General features: G+C 40.4%; 1 protein-coding gene across 10 annotated transcripts in view; it reads right to left on the bottom strand.

The window, feature by feature from the left end:
* VPS13B (vacuolar protein sorting 13 homolog B) overlaps positions 1-16,255 on the bottom strand; it is a 438,627-nt gene that overhangs the window by 6,212 nt on the left and 416,160 nt on the right. For all 10 annotated transcript variants that reach the window (XM_083871399.1, XM_083871402.1, XM_083871397.1 and 7 more), the window contains 5 exons: positions 12,722-12,898; positions 11,592-11,762; positions 4,832-5,008; positions 2,304-2,406; positions 1,387-1,636 (listed from right to left, as the gene is read on the bottom strand). In XM_083871399.1, the coding sequence (XP_083727525.1) occupies positions 1,387-1,636; positions 2,304-2,406; positions 4,832-5,008; positions 11,592-11,762; positions 12,722-12,898 (878 nt within the window). The remainder of the gene's footprint in view (positions 1-1,386; positions 1,637-2,303; positions 2,407-4,831; positions 5,009-11,591; positions 11,763-12,721; positions 12,899-16,255) is intronic.

Here is a 16,255-nt window from a genome sequence, read left to right on the forward strand (position 1 = left end):
CCCTTCCCCCACAGCAGCAGCCTACTCCTCACCCCTCAGAAAACCAGATGCAAAGACAACACTCCAATCCAATTAAAAAGAGATCTGGCCTGGTGCTAAAGTTAGGGTTAGGATAGGTTGAGTGCGTCCAGTGCCTTAGTGAGAACAACTTTTCTTCTTCCCTCCAGGACAGGAGCTCTGGACTGAGCAGGACAGTCTGGACTTTGATAGTCTGATGTGTGCCTCCACCAACCACTCAGCATTCAGGGACAAAAAAAGCTGAGCTTTGCCTACTTGCTTCATAATTTAAGTAATCCCTCATGTAGCTTTGTGGTGAGAGAAGGCAACTTCAGTCAACAGTTCTCTGTGAGACTGAGGTTGGTGGAAAGACAATAAATATAAATAGAGAATTCAGCATGAAATAAAGCTTTCACAAAAATATTCAAGTGCTGTTACGACACAGATGAAGTCCTTGCTGAAATCGACAGCAAAACTCTTCAGTGACTTCAGCAAAGTTAAGATTTGAGGGAAGGTGCTCCTACTTTGTCACACCTCATACCTCAGGGCTTTTTATATGTTCTTTTCTTATATTTAAACTAGAAATTTCTGGTATAGCAGTCTATAAACTACCTGGCATACTTTTATAAAAACTGGGACATGCATGTTTGTTTTTGAAATGTGCTCTCATATGATTCTACTTCAGAATTTAATACAATAAACATTGTTTCCCAAAAGAGTAAAAATATTCTTCTGCCATTAAAATAAGATAATTAATCCAAAATCCCTCAGTATTCAAATGGCTTAGACATCTTTGAACATGAATATGAAGGGTTTATGCTCTTACTGGCAAACACTTGGTGCACCCAATCTCAGAGAAGGACTAATCCAGTTTAAAGCTAGCATTTGCAGAAGAAGGAAGATCTAAGGAACTAAATATAGCCAAACAAGACCACTCTGCTAGAAGACACAAGATAAAAGGAGGTTGAAAGGAACATCAGCACCACTGAACTGTTAATGGAATTCCCAGAATAAAAAGAACTGCTTTTGCTGGGACTTTGTAGGCATGGGGCCCAATGCTGCTTTGCCAAACAATGAACATCTTATAAATATGTAGCCATAAGAACCTTTTCATACAATAGGTGGTGCTTACCAAGAACTCAGACTTCCTCTACTTTTTCCCTCAGAAAATTTCTGTCATAGATATAGTATATCATGATCAATAAGAGGACAGAAGGGAGGAGACACACTCCTTTCATCTAAAGGGCCACAGCCAACTCTAAGGCACAGATCTCCTAATTGGCACTTCAACCTCTGGCCTCCCAGCCCAAAGGTGACTATTCCCACTGCCAAAAGCACCAGCATCAGTGTAACTTAATTTTTGCATAGAAAACGTACTCAAGTCTTTACCTCCAAGTCAGAAGGCACTCTCTGTTGCTTTAGCTGCACCTTCAGCAGATCTTTTTGCTGATCATCTTCCAGACAATCGATTTCAGTCACGGGGAATGCCTGCTGCTGTGTGTCTTCACTGATGCTCACAACAAAGAGCACCTCTGAGGTGAGCAGCAAGCAGCCTTCATGCTGCTGGCCTGATCCACTCACAATCATGACATCTAAGGCCATATGAACCTCTGGCCTTCCCAGAGACTGCAGCATTTTCCTGCATTATCAGGTTAAAAAAAAGAAAAAAAAGATAAAAAAAGAACTAGTCAGTGTACTGCATTGGATCCTCCAGGGCTTATTTTGATCACTGTGTTTTTACTTAAGCTTGTAGCTATCACCTACAGATGTAAAATAAGCCAGGGAGTGTACTCCAAAATTTCATTACTGAAAGATATAAGACTTCAGATTTAAAGAATGAATGTGAAATTGTTACTTATCAAAACCCCTTAATCACTCACCACAAAATTGGCCTAATATCTGTGCAAGGTTAGCCTATTTCCCATCCTATTTCCTTGATAATAGAAAAATTACCCTGAGAAGTGGCTTAGAAATTCAGTGCAGAAAATAGAGCTATCTTCACTAACAGCTGTTTCTGGAGATATGCAGTATTTTTCTTGGGCTCAGTGCAATGATAAATAAGTAAGAACTCACTGAATACCATTAAATAAAGATCAGCTCTGTAGTTTCAAAGCTGGATGCGGATCAGCAGCCCATCATTTGCAGATTGGGTTTCTATGCACTACCTTTGTGTTTAATGTTCCTAAACAAACTGCCATAACTCAGCCTTTCCTAGGGAAGCCTTTCCTGTTAACTTGACCAGAGGCCAGAACCTATTAATAAACAATGTGGATGTAAAAAATGAGCAATTGTCTAAATAACGTTACCAGACGTATTTGACGTGGCTGTTTGGAGCCTGTTCAACATGTTGATCATTTGGATGAGAGCGCTGCTTGGGAAGCTGAGAAAGTCCAGCTCCGTGCAAAATACCTGTCATAAGAGAATTCAGGGGTTTTAGGAGTTATTTTCTACAACGCAGTTACGTGTTGCAGTGATGTCATCTGTTTAAAGCAGTTCATAAAATAGTGCAGATCCAAAGTGATGTCACATCTCTGGAAGCTGTAGTTAAGATAATTCATTAAATATTACAATGGAAGAGTTGTGCACTTAACCCTCATGATCTTGCTTTAGCAAGAAACAAAAAAACCCCACTGTGTGTTCTATGAATCAGCTCCATACTTGCAATCAAGAGAAACGTAACACTCCTGAGAGCCATCACTTCAGAGCAGGATTGGACACATCACTTAGGATTTATGCAGAAAAAATCAAGACCATTGTTAACTTTCTTGCTTAATATTAAAATACTTTCGTATACGTGTCACAATTGGTACAGATTAGAAGGCAAGTTTGCCTAGATACTTCATTTAAACGTTCAGTTACTTAATCCAGCTGTTAAACACAGATCCATGTACATTTATGAGATCTCCTGGGGTATCTGGTTTATTGTGAATTCTTCTTAGTGCCAGCACAGAATGGAGACTACAAGCAGCAGTTAAGTGGGTTTCTAAAGAGACTCTCCAAAGCTGAAGATGATACAGTATATATGATTTCAGATGGCCTGTAAACATTCAATGATGAGGTATGGTCACCAGAAAGAATGAGTGGGTTGCAAAAAAATTCACAAATTAAGTAGTTTTAAAATTCCTTACATGACGGACATGGAGTAGGTTATGTGGCAAGCACTAGTGTTCTATGGTTTGGTGCAAAGTTACTCTTTTACAAATATACTTCTTTACAAATAAATGAAGATATTTTCTTTTGTCTAAGCATCCAAAGGCATTTTTTTGCATAAGGGTGTCAATAACTTAGATTCCCTCTTACACAATGGATAATAATTTAAACAAAACATCAGCAATGAAAAAAACCCTTTAATTTTTAGCACACATGTTGATGGTAATACTTAAAACCAGCATCCCAGTTGTAACAGTTGGCTTACCGAGGTTCTCAGCATTATGTGAGTGAAAATGTTATTTACAGATGGAGACAGAGAGAACATGTGTTTATTTCTGTGTGGTCCTCCACCCCTTAGTCCCCCCCAAGAGGCACAGTCCCACTTCCAATCCAGTTGTGGGTAAGAGTTACTTGAACTTTTGTGTATTTTCCTCTCACACACTGTCAGCTATTATAGTTTTATGTTTTTTTCCTGGCTAACTCTTTTTGTCACATGATCATGGAAAACATGATGCCTTATATGCCATATCTGCAATGAAAAGTGTGCCTCTACTACTCTGAGTTTCTTGATAAAGACAGCAGCAGAATTAAATCTAGAAATAATAATGTCCTGGGCAGCAAAGCCAACACAGAGACGGCCGACAACAGAAAAAACCTTCTGATTTTGCTGAAATGGGTTTTACACCTATGGAGTGTATAATTCAGGATACAGTTACTGTTTATGCTCATACAAACAAGATTGATTTGAAAAAATTGTTTCATTATTTCTTTTACAAGATGGAATGGGCTGTGAATGTTGTGAGAAACATCCTAAACACAATCTCTATGAGAACTAATCATACTTTAGTCAACACAGCACAAGCATAAATACTACTAGTGATTAAGGCTTAAATACTCAAAGTTTGTCTGGTATAATCCATGAGGTGGAATCACTGACACATTGTCCTTCTATCAATTTCCTGCTTCTCCTCCCTGACTCCCTTCAACCACCATTTCTTCTTAAATATTCAAACTGAAAGTGACTTCCTGATACTGGAAACAAATAAATTAGCAAATTTTGATATTTTATCTTTTACACTTTTTGTTTGTCCAGAATTGTTCCCATCAATTTGAAAGGATTTACTACCAGTGCCATTAAGTGCTACGTCTAGCTGGAAACCCCACCTCTGGTTGCTTTAAGGTTACCCATGTAACTGAAAACAGGACTGTCTTCTTGTGAAGCTCCAGTTTAAAGGGGATGCTCCTACTACATGACTCACTTCTTTCTCCCAGGAATCTAACTCACTCTTTGTGTATAGACAGCCCAACTCTTTCCCTGCCATAACAAAGCGATCTCAAAATAACACTCTAATTGGACATAGTGTTGCTCTAATGCTTTTATGTCAAAAACTATTTTGCAAGCACATATGTTTCTGTAACTAATTCTACTGTATTCCAAGAATTACTTCATGCTTTCTGCATTCCGTGTTCCTGTGGCTGTACATCACTGATCAGTAACACAAGAGAGAAGCACAACACGATGGCGTTTCAGAAAAGCAGCAGAGCATTTGTAAGTATTTAGCAGTGGAATTTCAAAACCTTTCTCTAAGTCACACAATATTGAGCTGGATAAGTAAGACACAGCAGGTTGCATCTGAATAGCATTTTAAAATTTAAATGGAGGGGTTGGAAATGTGAAACTCACCATAACCTGTCTGGGAGACGAGCTCAGCTGCCCCTCCAATGGGCTTTGTGAAGACGCCCATGATTCCCTTCCCCACACCCGAGATGACCCCTCTGGCTTTATGCCCAGCAGAAGCTTGGGCCGCAGATACTCGCTGAAAATTCTGCATCGGCTGATCCACAATCCCAGCAATTGCACCTGAAAAAACAAGAGTCTCCAGTAAGTAGTGAAGATAAATATTCCAGAATAAGAGGAAATTTTACTGCTGGATCTGAATATTGTTTGGACTAGAGACTGTACCCCATTCTTATACTGCGTGTGACCAATTAGCTAAACACTGTTTTAGCTTCAGTTAAGTTAGATCTTAACCTTTTTTTTTTTTTTTTAAGCATTTAGATCACCTAACCTTACAGTATGTTTTCCTCTTTCAACTACTTATGCTAAATGCATTTGCTGAGTTAATTTAATTTGGCTCATTCTGTGTCACAATTCTGAAAATGTTGGGTTAGGAATAACTGGAAGAATAAAATCCTCCAGTTTTAGACAACTTGAGCTGCTATGGAAATGAGATTTTCATGTAAGCGTGAGATTGACTTCGTGAGAATAAAAACTGCTTGTATTCAATAGATCATTTTTATATCCTCTTCCACTGCCAGAAATGTTCATAAGCTAATGCAACTTTTGATATATTACTAAGATTAGCAGAATTAGTCTTTGAGACTTTCTGTTATTTTTTTTGTGAAAACCATCATATTTTATTTTAATGTGCATGGGTCAAACTTTTACAAGTGACACAGTGACCTTCCCAGCTTTTAGTATCAACAGAGAACTTCAACTTAAATCTTCCTAAATGTAAACAGGTATGTGGGGTGGTACATTTCTTTGATCTTGAGTTTATGCTAGCCACTTAACCACAGACATGTCTCTAGTTGCTGTAATTTTGATAGATAAGCTATTTGGAGATCACTAAGGGTACAAGGATTGGACATAGCGACACCAGTCTGCCCAACCCGGGGTGCTTTGCTCAGTGAAAAGCAAGCCTGCAGGCTTCCTGGTCAGCTCTCAGTTTGCACCTGCAGCTGCAAATATCAAGATAAAACAATTATTTAAGGAGTAGGACTGAGTGTCACCACGGTTACGAGGCATTTTCACCGCAACCTGGACATCTTTGAAAGTTCTGCTTTGTATGTGGAAGGAAATCCAGGCATAATTCCACAGACTCGGACAATCGCAACTGAGGTATTTGGCCTCATGTGTTTACCAGTGTGACGTGCACTAGGCGGTGGGCTGCTAACTAGTTTTCAGATGGTTTTTGTTACTGCCACTGGGTAAATGAAGAAATTGCTGACTTTGAACAACAAGAACTAATATTGTATTTGTGCACAGTCACTGTCCAAAGAAAAGATGAGAGTGAGAAGCAGCACACATTTCCCCAGATCCTTGTCTCTGGAATACTGTCTATCAGGAATTCAAGAAACTTGCATCCCCCATAAATGCCTTCCTTTCCTCTTAGAGAATTCTTCCAAATTCTGTACGACTAGCCTTTTGACAAATGTATAGTATTTCCACAGAAAATGCTGGTCTATCTTTGAAGTGACGCCTGGTTTTAATTGAGGTCACTCATTGAAGCTGAGTGTGCAGCTGAACATTCACCTTTTGTAACATAAAGGCCATGAAACTTTTTCCTTAATGCCATGTCATTGAAATGATACAATTTTCAATTCATTAGGACTTACCAGCTGCTCCTGCTGCTTCACTAAAATAATATCCCAACACCACAATTACACAATTGGGATTGTTTGTCCAGTCTTTTCTTTTGTACAATTGGGATGCATTTGAGGCATAAAACAATACTTGGTGTTCTGCTAAATTACAATATTATACTATCCTGTGACCCCCTTCACCCTATCTATTGAGGTCATCCACAACAACTGCACTTTCAGAACAGAAGTTATTGCCTTATAAAATGTAATCCACCTAAGTCCTAGCACTAGTAAATTATTTACTGCAATACACTTGAGCAAAGTTATAAGGTAACAATAAATAAGAGCCTACTCCAAAGGACCTGTGGTATGCTCCAGGCACTGCTCAGCTGGAATGAGGCTCCAAGGACAAGGAAACAGAATGGAAACTGCTGTGACTGTGTTATATAAGAATATTTATATAATGCGACAAATAATCTATAGCTTAATTAGCCAGTTTCTAGTAATTTCATGCTTTCTGTAACTGGCATTTTATGCATGCTCTGAACTTATCTGTGAAGACATTGCCCTTTTGTACCTCAAATCCTTTTGCAACTCTTCTTGTTCTACCTGCAAAAAATATAACCAGTGATTTTCTCTTCCTCTGTAATTCCTTATCTTGAATTGCAACTCATTGCCGTAATTTATTTATGTGCCATGGCCATGCCCACAAATCACAAAATAAACTATAACCTTACTCCTTTCATTGAGGAGTGGCTGGTCCTACCACCCTTGTATTGGGAATCCAGATCTGTGCAGCCCCTTTCCTGTGTGCAGCATGTGTGAGCGAAGGGAAAAAACAAAGGGCAAAGCCTGAGCAACCTCAAAACCCAGCAACAGTGAGAGAGTGGTGACACACATGTGAGGTTCAGAGCACTCCTCACACCAGGAACTGTGCAAAGCACATCTTCCCTGTGCCCCTGTGGCTTCTTGCATTCTAACAGAGTTCTTGGCAGGAGCACCATGAGGGATGAACTTACCACAGAAAGTCTCTCTCTGATAGATTTCAGTAGGGTATCAGGAAAGCAGAACATGGAACCACATGTAGTGGTTCCTCCCTTCCCACTCTCATTCTCTCTCACACGGTGACCCACTGCTGTGCCTGTCCTTTCCCTGTAATGTCTCTTGACCAGTATTTTTTTTTTATTAAATGAAACCATTCTCCATTTTTCTTTTTTTTCTTACCCTAGGCATTTGATTTTATATGAATGTCCACATATGTACACACAGATTATGCATGTATAAAGAAAACCTCAATAAAATTAAACACCAAAGCAACAAAACAAAAACATATTCTTCCATTACTGGACCAAAGAGGTTCCAGAAACAACATAACATCTGCTAAACATCAGATGGGGTGCACTCTGGTTAATACATGTTGCTCACTAACAATAAAAAAGTTACTTTGATAGCTACAAAATTCAGATAGTTCGGACTGCATCACTGGATTACTTCAAGAAGAATTTGATTAGGACAGCAACTGGTTTGCGCGCAGACTGACAAAGTTTGGTGAGCATGGCACATCTCACAGACCTTGGCAAAGCCGGATTGCTTGTGACAAACTTTCAGAGCAAGACATAACTGGAAAAAATCCCCCACTAAGAGAAACTGGCCATGCTTTGCCATGAGGCTGGAAGTTGGCCAAGCTGAAGCCATTTTGCTTCCTTTTCTCTGTTGCCTTTCAAGACTGCCACAAATGTTTCACACCAAAACCAGGGCTGAAGTATAATCTCATCACAGCAAACATCACATAAAAATACAGCTCAAAGAAAAGAGCACCTGTTGCTGTGCCTTAATGTAGTTGTACAATTAGTGTGTGGAATAGCCCACAATTTCAGGATTAGCTCTGGCTTGTGGTATCTTGTGTTGTAGATAGGCAAACATAGCGTGGCCCTGATTCAGTGGTCATGTACAGCAACAACAGCCACTACCACCTGTAATAACAAAAATCTGAGCTTCTGAAACCCAGGCTTTGCCTTCTCTACCAAGACAGTTACACTGTCAGGCAATATGACTCAATTCACTTCCCCAAAAGCAGGAAGGAGTAACTGAAATGTTGAACAGTTCTGCCACTGTAAAAAATAGCTTTTTGAAGAGTTGTCAGCTTTTTGGTTATTCAGATATGCTCAACTTCCTAAAGGCAGCCACTTCAAGATAGTATTTTTCACTAGGACCAGCAGTTGAAAATACAGCCTATAGTTTCAATAGTCTCTTTACATTCTTATAAATAATTTTAAGTTTGACCCTTTCATGCAAAATGCAAAAGATAGTTCCTCGGTGAGGAGTCAATCATCTAAATATTTTACAAACAATTTCACTGCATTTTTGCCTAAACATAAAGAAAAAACCACACCTATCATAAGCTGTTGCTTCTTTTCAAGCACAAGTGTTACTAAAATGACCCAGAAATCTCCCCCAAACTAGAAAAGAAGACAACAGCTGGCCAAAGATAACAATCAAATCAAACAACACTCTGACAGTGCTTGAGTCATTTAAAATGAGACAGGACAAAGCACTTAAGAATGTACCACAGGGAACAACTTGCACTGAGGAGGAGACGAGAGTACATGATTTTGGCCCCGATTCAGCAAAGCTCTTAAGCACATGCTTAAGTGCTCTGCTGAATCAGGGCCACCGTGAGCCAGATTTTCAGAAAAATCAAAAAGGCAACTCTACGTTCTGGGTAGCTACCACAATGTATCAGTGAGGGCTCTTACATGACTTCACCTAGGCACAAAATCTACATCTGCCATTGTCTTAGCTGCCTGCATCGGTCAGATGGCTTTTATGAACATGAGAGTACTGTGATCATCGTAGAAATCTCCTTCACACTTTTCAATTTTACAATCAGAAAGTCATAGAAATTACAGCTTCAAATAGTCGTGCTCTCTGTATTTCTGTGCTCATCAAACTTTTCATCCTTGTGAAGGAAAATAAATGCAGCTTCACTTCACTTTGTTAAGTATGAAGAACCTGAAGTGTTTTTAGAGTAAGCATGTTCATGTTTATTCTGAACGCGCTGGGGAAAAAAAGCAGCACTGTGATACCACCCCTTCAACTACGATGGGTTTTTCTTTTTTGGGAAGCCACAATATTCTTTAAAATGAATGGTCAGCAGCAGCTTTCTGACATGTTTGTAAAAATTGAAACATAGGTCTATTCACAATTTAGGTCTTGACAGAATTTATATGACTGCTGCTGCCTATGCAGAGGAAGCATGCTTTTTAAAAAATCAGGTTTAATTAAAAAACTGATGCAAAGTAAGTGGAATATTTCTGATTTCTCCCTTATTGAGAGTTCCATACTTGTCACATCCAGCTACACAGTAAAACTGTATCTATTGATCTGGGTGCTTCACTGACTCTACTGCTAAGAAGAGAGGTATTTAGCAGGGAGCAATCTCTAAATAATAAAGTGGGAATAAAAACAAGACCCTAGCTTGTGGAGGAGCACTGTTTAAATGCTAATATGAAGCTCTAAGTTTCTAACATGAAGTCTGATTTCTTAGGAAATCAGGGACACTGGAATTCTAGCTCTATGTTTTTGTTTTGCTTTTAAGTCGGGTGTACTGCCGGGAACCACGGAATCCTCGTGCATAGGGAGGTGCAGGAACGGCGTATTTGTGCATTTATGTGAGGAGTTCCCAGCTTTTCTGAACAGCAGAAACTTTGCCTTCTTGTTCTTTACTTTACAGGGGTCTACAGCTGATGTTTTTAGCTGTGAAGGGCTCTGGTGTGCCAGTGAAGGGGATATAGACACCATATTACCTCTTGTTTTATTAATAACTGAGCCAAGATCACCAAACCATTTCACCAGCACATACACACCAGGCTGACACAGTGCTTCTAAAAGTATAATCTTTCATCCAGCAACTCAACCATACTGCCCTTAGTCCAATAAAACAAGAAGGAAAAATAAAGCATCCTCCAAACTGCCTTTGATTTGCAACACTAGTAACAGCTTACTATTGGGACAGTAGCTACTAATACATGGAATTTCTCCTTTATGCACATTTCTCCCAGGACACTTGCTTGTCGGTTTACAGGCATTATCAAATGACAGTGCTTCACATCATCTAATGTTATTGCTTAAAATAATTCCCAGCAACTTAACCCAAACTTGTAACATTTTTACCACTTCCTCTTTGGGGCTTTCAGGGTTGCGGTTGCAAATTTAGGAGTTGTGTACACTACTGAAGATTAGGAAACAGGACAAATCCTTTCAAGCTTCAGCTCTTCTAACCTTTTGCACTGGACTGCTTTTGGTCACTTTGATCTCTAAGAGATTCATACTGTTTAATCCATACTGAGGAACTCTGCCAAACAATACAGTTCTGCATTCCTTTGCTGTGTGACAAGTTGAAGTAACCTAGAAAATCCAGCCCCTTACTGCAAAACTTCTCGCAGAGACTTTTTCCACTCCGGATTAGTTTTCAAATTTTTAGGTACTATTTTGAAATGGATAGAGTAATCTTTACTTCTAACCAAACCACTTGGCTGCTTGATGAATAAAATTACACTGAATCAGGACAGTCGGGGCCTCTTTGTAAAAGGAGAATTCCTCATCAAAGCTTACTTAACATCTGCACTAAGTTGAAGTGGTTTTCAAACAAACCCAAGAATCTCTGATATCTACAGTGCTGCAAAACCAAGCAGGTTCAGAAGGCATTCCTATAATTCATTGGAAAGCAAACATCAGCATGATGACGTCTTCATGTTGAATTAGTTAGAAGTCACGCTGCCCGATGCAGAATTATTCTTTTTCTCCCACTCAGATCTACATCATGTACGAGTGAAAATATTATTACACAAAGAAAGTGCAAACCCATTCTATATCTGCAATTATTTTATCAGCAAAAATCATACACAAAAGTCACTAAATCTTGATAAACAGTATCTAATATATATACTGTGAGGCTTTTTCATGAGAAGACACTAACCCCCCTCAGAATTTGAAATTATAACTCACAGTTAGAAAAGGCTAGTGAGCAGATTAGAAAACAGTATTATCACTTAACTTGATATTTATTAGTACATTACCTAGAAGGCTAATGCCTAAACGAGAGAGCCCCTGTCTCAGTCCTTCTCCCAGGCTCTCTGGAAGCTGCCTCCTCCATTCTTCTTGTCTGTTGTAATGCTCCTCATCCAGTGACAGCCTATCCATATTCCGAGCAAGACTCGTTGCCAGATTGGTAATTGACGTCAGTGTACCTAAATGCACGGAGATATACATTTGGGTCTGGATCAAAATGCCTTAATTTAAACCACGGAGACGTTGTATGCCTCACTGCAACACTGAGCTTATGAGCAGAACAGCAAGTCAAGGGAACAGTCACCCATGTGTAACATGCTTTACTATTTGTTAAGCATCACCACGCTGCTGCTATGGTCCGCGTCACGCCTTTTATATCAGCCTGCTCCAGGTTTGCCTGGCTGGCGGGAACAGAAGCTCATCTGAACATCCTTCTCCAGTTCCCTTACTTCTGTAAGGCTAATCTAAATGGAGAGGGGGGTGATGGAAAGGTAAACAAATATTTACAGAAGGAGCCGTGAGGCCGTATCCTGCGGGAGGCTGGAGTGGAGGCTTGGAGCAGCAGCCAGCGCTGGGGCAGCCTCTGTGCCTGTGAGGTGCCTGGAGCCACGCGATGGCACTGTTTGTACAGGCTTTGCAAAGGAAAAGCTCCTCCTGCTCCCAGGGCAGGCCAGACCCACTGTCAAATCCTATGCACGCACTCACACAGTTATGTACTTTTTTTTTTTTTTAATAAATATGATGAGGCGACTGAGTGTAGAATTTCTGATGGCAAGCAGAAGTGCAGAACACCTTTAATACTTCTGCAGTTATCACATGAAATACTTGCTGAGTGAATATCTATTTCCCACTGGGAGGTTTAAAATTCTGAAGTTTCTGAAACATTCCCATGCACTGTAGTAAAGTGGTGATCTGTTTAATACATGAGGCATTGCATGTGAGCTTGTTACCCTCTTAAGTTAAATAGGAACTGTTTGGTTTTTGAGCCCTGGTACCAGGAATTTCAACTGGCACTATCAGAGCAGCACAAGACATGGCAGGGCCAGGAGACTGAAGAATGGACAGATTTTTATTGCTTAAAACTTTAACAATGCGTGACAACAAAGCAGTAGTTGGAGTAATAAAGTGAAAGCTCTACCTTTGGAAATGTGTTTTACAAATGACGTTGTTCCTCTGGAAACTCCACTGACAAATGCTCCTGGGCCTCTGGTCAGCCCTTCATAGGGGAGCCTAAAGAAATCAGCTATGCCATTCCCTATGCTTCTCACCAGACTAGCCGGGCTCCCAAGAATTTCCAACGATCCAACAACCCAGCCTGTGTGGAGAAACCAAACACATGTTACAGCTGCAAAAACTGCAGAAGCAGCACTTGTGAAAAGGTTATTCCTTAATTATCTTTTTCACACTAGAATTCATTGCATTATGAACTTCCTTTGAGCGAAACACAGGAAATAACCCATCCACTATGAATTCAGAAATGGCAATCTTTCATACTTCGTAAATCAAATAAGTCCTTTTGGCAAACTCACAAATAGCTTTAGAATTACTTCCTTCCAGGAGCTTCCCGTATTTCTGCTAAAAGTGTGTGAGGGAGGCAGATGCGAGAGCCTCACAGCTACAGAGGAATGGGACTGCAAGCTCAGATGGTTGGGTTTAGGCACTCTAAGGCAGCGTTGTGATTTCACATCCTTATGTGATAGAACTGTGACAGGGAGTTTACACTGATACAGTGTACTGCTTTACGGGAAGTGTGCAGGTCAATTGCTTGATGGAGTGTTAGGAAAAGGGATGCAGATTTTTGACAAGTGCTTAAGAAGTTATTTTAAATCCACCCCAACCCTTCTAAGCTGATCATTTTCTTTCAGAGTGCAGTGAAAGCCAGACAAATGTCTTCTGCTCAGTACAGTTGTGTAAACAGCAATGACATCTACATGCTGATTAGGTTACTCATAGGGGAGTATTCCTTATGCATATCCCAGGAGAAGTATCTGCAGATCTGGTTTCCTATATAAATGCAGGGTTGCCAGCAGCTTTCTGGATGGCTGAGCATGCAGCAATCTGTTGCTGGAAAGCTATTTGCAGGTCTTGTCTTTCTCAGGCTGGTAGGCAGCAGATTTATTAGGGAAACAGTGCTGCATAACTCTTTTTTTGGCAGCCCAGAGAGAGCAATTCAGAAATGGCAATAAATGTGAAACAGGAACTGTTTGGTCTTTGAGCCCTGGTACCACGAATTTCAGCTGGCACTGTAGAGTGGCACAAGGTGTGACAGGGCCAAGAGACTGACGGATGGACATTTCTGGCCTCCTGCTTTCCCATGAGGGCCCTTGATCTGTGCTCTGCTCTCCTCATTCCCATCTCATCATTGAAAACTCCTGCTATCCAGATGCTTTTCTTCTTTTCTTTTAACCCCTCCCAGTCATTCCTGTGGAAGGCTGAATCATGAAACTGAACAGAAGAGAAAATGTTACTCATATGAAATGAATTAATCTCATACTATCATTCTAAGCTCCCGGAAAATCTATTATTCTTGTTGATTCTGTCCCACATTTCAGTTCTGGCTGGTTGAGAACTCCAGTACTTGTAATATAAAAAAGCAGGAATCAGAGTGGACATAAGAGAGAGGGTGGGATGGACTATAAGAACAAGACCCAAGTGCTACTGGCAATGCAATGAACAGAGTAGTAACACACATTGTGGTCCTGCTGTCCTGGAAAGGAGCATCCCCTGGCAGCCCTTTCCTGCCAGGACCAGGAGAAGCCAGAGCTCCAGGCTGGGCCTGCAATTCCCTCGCTGTAGGATTTTTAATAAATTATCTTTGCCACTGTGTGAAGTGCTGAAAAGCTGGAGGGGTGGGGGAAGTGTGTAAAGACCAGAGAGATGTTCTTTCTGCTTTTTCTGATCAATATTATTGCAACAATTCCTTAGAGCCTTTTTCCCCCTAAATAATATTCACATTCCTTGTCCTACGTGGTGGTGTGATGGAAAGTGGCTACAGAACAATGCAGCTTACTGCCTTGGTGCCCTGCAACATCCCCAGCAGGCACCACCAGCCTGGGACATTGGGGACTCCAACTCCACTTGCCTGTTGGGCCAGCCAGCATTTCAGGAATGTAAAACAGATAAAAACCAAAAATGAAAACAGCTGAACACAAAACTGAGGGGTTGCCTGGGATGGTCTATTGTAGTCTGTCCCTGCCTGTCAGGTTTGGGAAGTTCTGGATGGATTGTGCTCACTCTTGGAGAGAATATGGGAATAATGTGCAACCTGAAGCATGGGCAACTCTCCCTGGCCAATGCTCAGAGCAAACCAAACAGCTCCTCACTGCCAGCTTGGACCACCCAACCCAAGGAGGAAGGTGTGGGAGTAAGTCAGGAATAGGAGAATGAGGAACCAGGAATAACCCCTCATTTCACAAGCTCTGTGTGGCATTTTACTTTGCAGAAATACAGAAACATGTCAGGTTACCATTTCCCACTTATGCATAGTAATTATGTCCACTGACATGAAATAAATATGACTGTATTAGCAGAGAGCTGATCTTCTTTACAGGCGACTATAGGGTCAGATGTGGTACCAGTGATATTTTTTAATGGAATTTTATTAACTTTTATATAGGGGACAACTTAATTAGAAAAGGAGAATTCCATTGCAAATTTGGCTGATTTGAGATAAGCAATGCTAATCAGCATATTTGAACAGAGCTCTCTAGCCCCATTCATGGCTTTAATGCATTCTGACCACTCCTTTGCAGCACACTGGGCAGCCTGATGCACCCCATTCAGCAAACTTTGGGGCAAATCCTGCCCCTTCCCACAGGTCAGCAGTGGTCCTGCACACAGCTAAGGGCAAAAGAATGTCCCTGAGTATAAGGTTTGGCTGTATGGGAAGGCTGTCTGTGCAGATGCTGCCAATGATTTATGCATGAGACACTAGTGAGCATAAGGGGGGGGGGGTCAAACAACCCATATTTCAGATTATATGTAGTTAAAATGCAGGAGCACAAGGTCCTCTTCCATGGGAGACCAACTGTGCTAAAGGTAAGAAAAATATTCAGGATTTGCAGATCATATGAAGCTTTCTGCTTGATTTTTTTCTTTCTTTTTTACTTTGTTGACACAACCAACTTTTTTGACAAGTGTCACAAAGTCTTCAACATCAACCATTTTCTTTGCTAAAGCAAACATTAATCAGTACAATTCACCATTTTAATCATGGTGACACCTTTCAAACAACTCATTTTAATTTTAATGCTTTTAGTGGGAGTTAAGTATATATGTATATATGTATATATGGATATATGTATTTTCCCAAAGAGAACTTCCACCAAAGTAAACTTCAATTCTTAATACTTAAATCTGCTTGATTTCAGAGACATCACTGATCCCAGAGCAAGTGATGGAGGAGAAGTATTTACGCTGTGGACTATATTTGGTTACAGTTTCACTCTTAATTACCAAGTGACTAGATCTGCCCTCCTGTACTACGAGATTTAACTACACTACAAATCCAAACAAGTAGCAAAAAAGAAAAACCTGCATATTTTGCAAGCATAGTATTGCAAGAAAATAATGAACTGGTACATTGTTCTGGTGTACAACTGTGCATACTGCTGTCACAATCAGCAGTGCAAGTCAGGTATGCACACAGTGTAAGACAAGGTCAACATGTATA

The sequence above is a fragment of the Zosterops lateralis genome (assembly GCF_965231275.1).
Source record: "Zosterops lateralis genome assembly, chromosome: 1".
Taxonomy (NCBI): Eukaryota; Metazoa; Chordata; class Aves; order Passeriformes; family Zosteropidae; genus Zosterops; species Zosterops lateralis.